The 11,196-nt window shown below is 51.6% G+C and overlaps 1 protein-coding gene across 1 annotated transcript; it reads left to right on the top strand.

The window, feature by feature from the left end:
• Positions 1-8,455: 8,455 nt before the first annotated feature.
• SOX3 (SRY-box transcription factor 3) lies at positions 8,456-9,964 on the top strand. The gene has a single exon (XM_036443545.2). It carries the CDS (start codon positions 8,504-8,506, stop codon positions 9,842-9,844), a length of 1,341 nt encoding a protein of 446 aa, XP_036299438.1. The 5' UTR covers positions 8,456-8,503; the 3' UTR covers positions 9,845-9,964.
• Positions 9,965-11,196: the final 1,232 nt, after the last annotated feature.

Consider the following 11,196-nt stretch of genomic DNA (forward strand, 5'->3'; position numbering starts at 1 on the left):
TTTCTGAAAATAGGCAATAGACCAGAGCAACAATTTCATATTTGTGTATTGATAAAACTGCATTCTCTATTGGAGAAAATCAAGGAACTTTATTGTGGATGTAGCAACTCTGTGCTCTTTGGCAAAATGTTGTTGGTAATTTTATTCTGACATCTATTGGAATAAAGCAGCAAAGAAATTAATGCTCAATAGCAAAAATGAAGCATACTAATTTACTGCATATCAAAAATATGTTGGGAAGCCCCCAAATGGAAACAAGGAATGCATGATGAAAACAGGAGCCTAAGAATCATTTTGGAAACAATTCTTTGTCATTGTTCTTTCGGAGCACTTTAAGCAGCCATCATAATGGTTCCACTCTTGTCCATTCCTTCCTCCTAAGATGGAAGTTGTTTAAAGAATAAAGAGCATGACACATCTGAAGGACAAGTCCATGACACATCTGAAGGACAAGTCCATGGTTATTATTTTACTAGAGGCCTGGTGCATGAAATTTGTGCACAAGGGGGGGGGGAGGGGGTGGTGGTGTCCCTCAGCCCAGCCTGCACCCTCTCCAATCTGGGACCCCTTGAGAAATGTTTTTATTTGGTGAATAAATCTAATCTTTTTATTTATTTTTTTAAAATATATTTTATTGATTTTTACAGAGAAGAAGGAAGAGGGATAGAGAGCTAGAAACGTCGATGACAGAGAAACATCAACCAGCTGCCTCTTGCACACCCTCTACCGGGGATGTGCCCACAGCCAAGGTACATGCCCTTGAAGGGAATCGAACCTGGGACCCTTCAGTCTGCAGACCAATGCTGTATTCACTGAGCCAAACTGGTTTCGGCAAATCCAATCTGTTTAAAAAAGAATTTCAAAATTGATTTGGGAGAGAGATGAAGGGAGAGGCAGAGAAAGAAGGGAGAGAGAAACATCCATGAGAAAGCAAAGCATGGGCCCCTGCCTTCCGCACACCCCCCACCAGGCATTGAACCCAAAACTGGGTATGTGTCCTAACCAGGAATCAAACTGGCAACCTTTAGGGACACGAGACAATGCCTGACCAAGCCACACCTCCAGAGCTAAATCAAATATCATTAATTGATTTTTTTAAAATATGATTCTAAGTCCTTTTACTAGCACAACTCCAATGATTAAATTATCCGGCCAACTCTATAGGGCTGTACCATTGTTTAGTCCCTCTAATTTTATTAGTGATTTATAAAGATCAGATAGATAAGTAAGTATTCTTCTTTGAAAGGAAGTAAAGCTTTCCCAGCCTATAACTCTATTTTGATGTTTCTAGAACAGGTATCTAATGGCTTACTATGACTCTCTGGTAATTACTGAATATTTTCTCATATTATTGCTTTATGTATGTTGAAGGTTTTATTTTCCAGCAGACAATACAAACAGGATTTTTTCTTCTTGCAAGCTAATTTCACCAAAATGGTGAAGAGTTATTCATTTTTTTAAATGAAATTATCTCTAATGACACCAATCCAATGGGATTAGCAAATTTCAAAATTCATATTTTTAAAACACAAAGATGTGTAAGCCAAATTATGGTCTAAAGGGCACAGAAAAATTATCTGGAGATGGATTTATCTCTGTGAACAATTTGAAACAATACTGAAAGCTGCTCATTTATGTCCCTCCCCTGTCATCCCCTCATCTGGGCCTTTCAATAATGGACTAAGAAATATATATATATATATATATATATATATATATATATATATATATATATATATACAAAGCATGGTTTTCAATATGGTTTTTCTCTGGGGGACAATAAAGACATTAAACTTTATACATGTAAGTGTCTGTGCACAGAATGGTAGCCCTTTCATGGGAGTCCAGCTTGGGTTTTGTCTGGGTGGGGGAGAGGGGAGGGAGTCTGTGAATACCCTCAGAGTCATTTAAAATATATAGTATTAGCTAATTGATGAGAGGACTAAAAACAATAGTAAGTAGTCAGCCTGGCTGTGCGCCAGGAGCCAGGCTTTATGGTAAAAGCGAGTTTACATTAGGGGCCTGTTTTCCCCCTTTCCTTATATGAAATGAACAGCTGTAATTGAAAAGCAAGGAGCTCTATGGTTTATAGAAATAGGTGTTGTGAAGAGCCTTGGCCGTCTAATTTTCTTCCTATTGCAGGGCAGGCTTCCATTGTCTGTTTTTAGAGCTAATTTCTTTTCTGATCAAAAGGCCCACGTCGTTGAAAAGGTAGTAATGACTATTCATTTGGCTGAAGCCTCCATTCTCCAGACTGCAAGCTTTATTTAGAAATGGCTATTTCTTTCTAAAAAGAAAACCTCATTTATGTCCTCTATAATGTCAATTAAAGTAGAATATATTTTAATTATTTATCCTGAGGAGAAATCTTTTAGGAACTCAATTTAGTATGCCTATGCTATGCAGACACCACAATATGTGACTGTGGAATCATATCTAGGCACATGGGTTGTATTTTATTTTACCACTAATGAATAGTTTATTTGGAACTAATTAACAAGTTAAATCGGCGCAATTAGTGTCGAATTTCTTTAATAATATAACTCATAAAGGGAGAGCCATTGGAACTAGAAAATAAGATTGGTTATTGGCTTTGTAAAGAGACCATTCCACAAAAGGGGCAGTTTTTTTCCCATTAGAAAGGGGTATTTAACGTTCTTCCTGTAGCGTTTTCAAATGAAAGCTTGGCTGGGCTGGGGGAGAAAATATGTTCACAAAAAGGGGAGGCGGTGTTAATTACATAAACATCACATTAGCAAAGCTTCGAGGTCACAACCTGGCCACGGATAAAATGAAATTGGGGTGATCTCTGCCTAGGCGCCCAAAAGAGCGCAGCTAGGCCTCCGGACAGACCTCTCTCTTTTTTGCACCGTCTGGTCACGATCCCTGCAGAAAAGGTCGGCCTGAGGATAGGCATCCTAGGTGCCTGGCAAGCGGCATGGCAGCTATTCCTCTGCCCAGCTCTCAGTCAAGAGCAGCAGCCCCAGAGCCCCGCTTGCCTGCCACTCATAGAGCCCTGCTGGGGCGCGCAGTGGCTGGGGCTCCTGATATCCTAGCATCCTGCATCCTGCGGGCTCCGCAGCCCTGCTCTTTGCAGCAGCAGGGAAAAGCGCGTGTGGGGCTGCGAACCCGCTTGGCCTCTACCTGCCCAGACACCCCTAGTCTCCCGCCTTCCTGAGCTTTCCCTTCCCCTCACCTCCCGATACCCCTCCCCCCCCCCCACTTCTGCGGAATGCGAAGGAGCGGGGTCTCCTGCCATACCTGGAGCCTAACACAGCAAACAGTAGGTGTATGCCAAGATTTAGCAAAAAACGAAAATAAACGATGGTCGAAAAGTGGCAAAAAAAAAAAAAAACCAACAAAACAAAACAAAAAGACATAGATATTCCGCGCATCGGATTCAATGGCTCTCCACTCTCTTAAAGGAAAACGAAAAAGTGACTTTTGAAAAAGAAAAAGAAAAAGAAGGGGTGGGGAAGATGCTGCCTTGAGCCGCCTTCTGGAGCCCAGGACCAATGTTCTTGCCTGGTCACACTGCAGGTGCCTAGAGGTCACGTGATCTTACAAGTATCCTTCCCTGGGGAGGGGGACGGGGGCACTGCTAGGCCAGCTGGACCTTTGCTACTTTCCAGCACTCTCCTCCCCCCCCCCCGCGTCCCCCCCCCCCCCATGCTCCCGCTGTCTGAATTCTAAGGACATGAAATTATTCAAACAACATTACATACTATAACGATTTTTAGATGATCTTCCTGGCCAGGGCTTCTGGCAAGCCACTTGGGCGCTGTTGAGGGTTATGTTTTTGCAGCCACAGTAGGAAGAGGAAAAGGCTACAGTCCCAAATGGAAAGGCAGGCCCTAGCGATAGGGTGCCGAATTCCAGGAGAGGATGGTCAGCAGAGGTGAGCTGTTTGTCAACTTGGAGAGTTGGGGGAGGGGGAGGGTGTTGGGGAGGAGAGAGAGACAAAGAAGTCGAGGATCATGACCCGGAAGACCCCCTGGAAGTGGGACCCAGTTCCTGGTAGAGCCTTCCTTCCTCTAGGGAGGTGGCAGTGTCTGCGGTGGTATTTGGGTTGTGAGGAAGGCAAGGGAGCTCTAAAGGCAAATATTGTCAATTTCCTCATAGTTGCTCTGCACCTAGGAAAACAAGAGCTGGTTATGAATATCTTAATGCCCTGTCTGTGAAAGAAATCTTAGCAACTAAGCAACTGAGGCGTGGGCCACCGGGATTCCCAGTTATCTACTAGGAACAGATCACCTAACCAAGTGAATCAAATTGGGAAATTCACTTGTAAAAGTGCTCCCTTCCTCCAAGAAAGAGCGACACCAAAATGCAACAGAATACAATTGTATTTCCCAAAAGAGACCTTTTGGTGCCTCGTGGACCATGTCATCACACACTTTAGTAGTCCCTAGTAACATTTCTTTAGAGAGCATCAGCTAGGTTATTTGCAACCAGCACCGGCCAGACTAGAGTCTTCAGCTCCTTCCCAAACCTGTAATGGGTTTCATTGAGGGTGGGGTGGGGTGGGGTGGGGGAGGAGGGCAGTGCTGTGTGTTGAGGGAGAGACAGCAAACTGAATGCTCTGAGAACCAGAAGGAGCTGTCTCCTTCACCCTGTTAAAAGTGCTGGTGACCTTTCTGACCTCTTCCAAGAGAAGGTTGGTTCTGCAACAGACCTCCACCTCTGATTTCTTGATTAAGGCCTTCAACCTCTGGCCTAAATAGACAATCTTGGCTAGGAGCCAGAGTAAATAGTCCAAGGATGTTCTCAGAGAAGAAATAGGAATTACTGCCTTTGGATAAGAAAAAAAAAATGTTTTTTTTCTACTGTAAAGCAAAGCATTTCAGAGACTCCAGGATAAGTTTTTCAAAATTACTCTAATCCAGATCTCTCTCCGGTTCCAATGCACATGCAAAGGCGATCTCTGCACCCTAAGGTCAGATCTCAGCCTGCAGCAACACACATCCACCCTATTCCAGGAAAGGGCATCTCATCTAAGAGTTTGGGACATAATCCAGCAGGAGAATCTGAGAAAGGTTCCCCATGAGCAGTTGCTGAGAAAGTATCAACAGAGGGCACCTCCCCACCAGCGGTAGGACAACCACTTTCTTGCTCTACTCTCTGCCAGTAGCTACGAGGCACAGCTGCTAAAAGTGTGCTTTGCACATAGGAAGCCCTGGGGGCACCTGATTTTTGGCCAAGGCTTGAAACCTGGGGAAGGCAGAATGGGGGCGCCCTATGCACCCGGAGCCCGCAGGGCCAACCACGCTAGAACCTCAGCCCCCACCCCGAGTTTTGCGCACTATTCCCCGCTCTAAGGATGAGCATTTACGTCTGGGGGCAAAGCCATCTACCTCTCTCTGCAGTGTGGTGATCTCCAAATCCCTGAGTGCTGGAAGGGCACCTCTGGGTGAAGTTTCCATCAGAAGCCAACAAGCGGCGCTGTTGCTGCGCCCTGGGTCCTGGAAACCCCAGGCCCAGCCCCTGTTGGAGAGAGCCTGCGCTCTCTTGGGCTGAAGGGGCAGGGGTGGGGGGAGGGACCAGAAGGGGCGCTTGGCCAGGTCCCAACCTGGCACCTAGGACTCTATGCTGCCCACTGGCTCCTGGAGGTCCTGAAGAGCAAGAGAGCTGCAGAGCGTGCTCTCTAGGAAAGGTTGGAAAAGACTGGTCCTGAATCGCACAGTGTCCCTCTGCTTTCTGCGCTGGGTGCAGGGTGCATGTCGGAGACACTAATTGGTGCTCCATAGGTCCCCTTGCCTCCCCGCAGCCACCCCTCCTCCTGCACCCACACTTCTCCTGACCCTCAGCGAAGGGCGCCGCTGGGCTGGTGCCTGTGGCTGCAATGCCGCTGGGCTGAGAGAACAGTTTCCTTCCAGCCTTCCCCTCACACTCCCCGCCTCGCAAAGATAACCTTGTTTGGCTGTTGAAATGCTACTTGGGGTTGAGGACGTTTCCTGGGGAAAAGTTCGAAACAAATTCGGCTTGACTCTTACTTGTGGCTGTGCAGACAGACCATTCCAGAGTCTCCAGGCAGAGAGAGAGGTTTTATGAAGGCCTCGGAAGGAAGCCAGGTGTGGCAAAGGGTGTTGGACCTGACAAAAGACTGCTGTGAATGTGGCAGAAGGATGCAGCTTGCAAATGAACTCACCTAAGCCTTGGGCAAGGCGTGATCAAAGGACAACTGACTGTGGCAGTGATTAGATCCCCAGTTAATCTGCTGCTGAGAGTTCAGTCCCAATACTGCATCCCTTGCCTGGGAAGCCCGGGCGCTGTCACCACAACGGAGTCCTCAAACTTGGAAGGAATCCTGGCATCTGTTAGGCTACTGGATGCCAGGCCCGCGTTGGTTGGGTGGTTTCCTAAAAGGCGCTTCACTTAGCAACAGCCCAGGAGGCCCAGAGAACCCAGGAGGGCATCTGAAAAAGGTGGCAAGAGGGCAAGACAAGTAGAAAACTGGATTGTCAGAAAACAGAAGGCAGGTGGGGATTGCGAAATCATTCCGTTTTGCGAGATCATTCCATTTTCTGAGCCGCGCCTTTCACTCAGTGTCAGCTTAAGTGTGCACTCCCATGCACGTGCTTGCGTGCCTGCATACAAACGCAGTCAGGGGCTCGCGCGCGCGCACACACACACACACAAAATAAAATCCACATACAGAAACATTTCAGATGATACTTTACTTTAAAACCCTGTATCCATCCGTGCATCCATTCAAATTATCGCAGCCCTTGGCTGTGGACCTGTGCTTCCTTCCCTCCTGAAGAATAAGAAGACCTGGACCAGAGGGAACCCAGTCTTCAGGGGCAAATTTGGAGACCCAAGCTTCCAGGAGATAATGCCAGGAGGGAGCCGGGATTCTGGTGCCAGCGGTCTGCCGGCCCCAGAGGGGGCTGGCCTGCAATTTCTGCAGGAATAGGGGGAAACTCCCAGCGGCGTGCAGGCAGGCGGTGAAGGATCACCCGGTCTTGCATTAGCGCTAAGACACTAAAAGCCTAGGTTTTTTGTTATTGTTTGTCTGTTTCTGTTTCACACTTTGGATTTAAGTCTTTCTTTTTAGTTCCCCACCTTTCCACGGGCTAGGGCGGGGGAGGGGCTTCCACAATGCGCGGACACCTTATTTCAGCCTCTGCCACTTCTGCCCGGCTGGTTTCTCCTTTCCACCCCATCGCCTAGGGCTGCTCCGGGAGTTTTAAAATCTGTGCCACTTGCTTGGGTTGTCCTAGGCAATTGTTGGGGCCAATACTTGTAGGCAGACAACCCGACAAACGGGTGAGTGTCCCGCTCCGAGTCTGGAAGTTCGGGTCAGGAAGGCTCTGAAACAAAAAGAAAGAAGGGTGGATTCCGTTAGCAGAGTCCGCTTCCTGGGGAGGCGGCATGGCTGCTGGGGGACAGCAGTACTCAGTGGCCCTGGCAGGTGCGAGGCCAGTGGAGGGGGCCCTTTGGTCCGCCTGAAGACCTCCTCGGCTCCTCTCCGGCCACCGTCTCCCCCCTCAACCCTACTCCTCCCCCCCCCCCCCCCCCCCGCCAAGAAACTTTTCTTTTACTTTGAGAGGCTCCGTGTTGCCATGAAAACGGATTTTCCAAGGGGCCTGACCCTCCCCCTAAGGGGCATCGGACTGGAAAACCGAAATGGCCAGAGAGCAGAGACAAAAAGGGGCCGCTAAGCGGGGGCCTGGAGAGAGAGAGCCGAAACCAGTCCACCCCCTTCTGCTCCCCCACCCACACCCCCCTGCCCCCACCCACACCGCTGCCTGTGAGCGCCCGGGCCCAGCGCATGCAGCTGTCCGCTTTCATTCACAACCAACCTTCGCGGAGTCTCACAGTGGCTGTGCGCTCCGCGGTCCCATCCCTAAGCCTGTCTCCTGCGCATGGGTTCCTGACCCCTGCTCTGTCCGCTTGGACAGGGGCTAGTTCCAGCGAGGGCTTTTCAGAGCTACAGGCCAGTGTAGCTCGTTTGCACCCTGAGCCCCAAGCTCACCAGGATGCTGGCAATGCCCTGTGTCCAAGCAACTGGAAGCAGAAGCGGTTTGAGGACTTTTGCGCATATGGCGCAAAGCTTTGCACGGTGGCCCCTGTCACCAGTGGTCCTGGATGGGGCTGCAAAGTTGTTGATTGAACCCCACGGACGCCCTTCTGCTCCCCCCCCCCCATCCTGCTCTTGCGTCCCCTCCCCCTCTGTCACCTCCTAGAGTTTCCTTCTTTCAAACTTTTGGAGACCCTAATTGATGGTCTCTGAGTGGCTCTCCAAGACTCCCGCCTCCTGAATAACTCTCATCACGTCACCGGGCCCGAGAGGGGCGTGGAGGTGAACGAAAGGGCTCCCCGAACTTTTTTTTTTTTCCTGTGGGGGACGATCAGGGGCTCCATGGTGATTGGCCAGAGTGCATCACTGCAAACCTGTCAATCACTGGGGCTCCCGCAGGCGAGGGGTGGACCGAGCCCAACCCGAGGGGAATTGGAGCAGGTATATAAGGGGCCTGGCAATTGCCCGGCCAGACCGCGAATGCGACCGGCTCCGGGTGACACAGCAGGTGAGAGTGGCCCCCGGGTGCCTGTAGACCTGGCGCGGAGCGCTTCGGCAAGCCTATCCTTCCCTCCCGACCCGCTGGCCCACCGGCCCCCAAGTGCCCCTCCGACGGAGCCCCCAGGCCTTTTTACCGCGGCCGCTCCAGCCCCCGGAGCGCCTTCTCCTCCCGCCACTCTGGCGCACCTTCTTCCCGCTCCGGCCATGTACAGCCTGCTGGAGACTGAACTCAAGAATCCCGTGGGGCCATCCACTCCTGGGACAGTAGCCGGTGGCCCCGCGGCCCCGGGCGGTGCGGGCAAGAGCGGCTCGAACGCAGGCAGCAACGTGAACGCGGGCGGCGGCGGCAGTGGTGGCGGCGCGAGCGGCGGCGGCGGCGGGGGGGCCAGCGATCAGGACCGCGTGAAGCGGCCCATGAACGCCTTCATGGTGTGGTCCCGCGGGCAGCGGCGCAAGATGGCCCTGGAGAACCCTAAGATGCACAACTCGGAGATCAGCAAGCGACTGGGCGCCGACTGGAAGCTGCTGACCGACGCCGAGAAGCGGCCGTTCATCGACGAGGCCAAGCGGCTGCGCGCCGTGCACATGAAAGAGTACCCGGACTACAAGTACCGGCCGCGTCGCAAGACCAAGACGTTGCTCAAGAAGGACAAGTACTCCCTGCCCGGGGGCCTCCTGCCCCCCGGCGCTGCCGCGGCCGCCGCGGCTGCTGCCGTCGCGGCTGCCGCCAGCACCCCGGTGGGCGTGGGCCAGCGCCTGGACTCGTACACGCACGTGAACGGCTGGGCCAACGGCGCGTACTCGCTGGTGCAGGAGCAGCTGGGCTATGCGCAGCCCGCCACCATGAGCAGCCCGCCGCCGCCCGCCCTGCCCCAGATGCACCGCTACGACATGGCAGGCCTGCAGTACAGCCCCATGATGCCCCCAGGGGCCCAGAGCTACATGAACGCGGCCGCCGCCGCCGCCGCCGCCTCGGGCTACGGGGGGATGGCGCCCTCGGCCGCCGCTGCAGCCGCCGCCGCCTACGGGCAGCAGCCCGCCACCGCCGCAGCTGCAGCGGCCGCCGCCGCCATGAGCCTGGGGCCCATGGGCACAGTGGTGAAGACAGAGCCCAGCTCGCCTCCGCCCGCCATCACCTCGCACTCGCAGCGCGCGTGCCTCGGCGACCTGCGCGACATGATCAGCATGTACCTGCCGCCCAGCGGGGACGCGGCAGATGCCTCCTCGCCGCTGCCAGGCGGCCGCCTGCACACCGTGCACCAGCACTACCAAGGCGCGGGGACTGCAGTCAACGGAACCGTGCCGCTGACCCACATCTGAGAGCCGCCCCTGCACCCCCGACCCACCCCCCGCACCCCCACGTCGGGACGCCTTGTCGTTTAGCTTTGCTTGCCTGGGTCTGTTGCCTTGTACCTGTGAAGGGGAGGACAGAAAGTTTTGCCCTAGCCGTCCTGGTTTGTGCAAAAGTAAAAGAAGTCTGGGGCAGCTGAGATAGGACTTTCTAGAGCTCTTCTTCCCTTTCCTCCCCTTTTGTAGGCTGGGATCGCTGTGATGTTGGCAAAAGAAAAAGCAGCCCCCCTCCTCCTGCGGGGTGCCCGGGTTTTCCCGGTTTTATTGGAAAATGTTGTCTCCTTAGTTTGCTGTTAGTGATGGAGTGAGTGAATGGGAGGAACTGGACTCGTGCTCTCCAGTGAAGCTGGCCTGAAACCTACAATGCTCCCTCCTCCAGTCTCTTTGCATCTGTTTTTCCTCAAGGGTTTTTTGGGGGGGCTGACCACGCGGAGGGGTGCGGCAGCTAAATCCGATGTTAATTTATAGCCAAGTGTGCGTGTGTTTCCCGCCTCACAGTCCTTGGCCGCGGGACTGCTTGTCCAGTCCGCATTTAGTTTGTTGCGTTGTGATTTCGGCCGTGATCAATATTTGATACTTTGTCGCGCTAATGTTTTCAGATTTAGTTTGTGTCGTGGGGAAGGGGCTATTTTGTTTCATGTTTTTCAAGGGTTTACTCGTAATTCTTAAATGAGAGATCAATAAATTTTATAACCAACATCATGGAGTCCTGATAATTTTATGAGCCTGAAACTTTAGATGCCGGTTGGGAGATTGCAACCCGGGTCCTGTCGGGGGGTAGGAGGCACCTGGGGGACGAAGAGTGATCTGAAATGGTTTCTTTTTACCTACTGGTCAACCAAAATACAGCAGCTGCCAATATTTTCAACTGAAACTCTGAGGAGAAAGTAGTTCGTCTTTGCGGGAGACGGACAGTGTAGGTGAAGCGAACTTCCCGTGGCCACGCACTTGTTGATAGCTCTGAGTGGCCAAGGGAACCAGTAAAAAGGGGCACCTCTACCTTTGTGCACTTGGTCGGGGAAGACAGTTGAGCCGAGCTGAAATATTTACAAAATAAAACCCTTCGGAAATCTCAATGGTCTTATTAAAAATAAATAGATTACAGGAATCCTTAGGAGGAAATAAATATATTCTTACCGTGGTGGCCGAAGTTGGAGAATCAGCATTCAAAGAACAGAAGGTTTGGTTTTGCAAAGTGCATGTTAGATCTCTAAAAAAAAAAAAAGATCTAAAGGGTCTCTAAAACTCCCCGAATGGCCTTTTCTTTTTGACTTGTCAACCCAGTCCGCATACTTATTTTCTAAAAGAGGCTCCCTCTCATT

This window comes from Pipistrellus kuhlii, unplaced genomic scaffold, assembly GCF_014108245.1.
Source record: "Pipistrellus kuhlii isolate mPipKuh1 unplaced genomic scaffold, mPipKuh1.p scaffold_m20_p_19, whole genome shotgun sequence".
NCBI classification, from domain to species: domain Eukaryota; kingdom Metazoa; phylum Chordata; class Mammalia; order Chiroptera; family Vespertilionidae; genus Pipistrellus; species Pipistrellus kuhlii.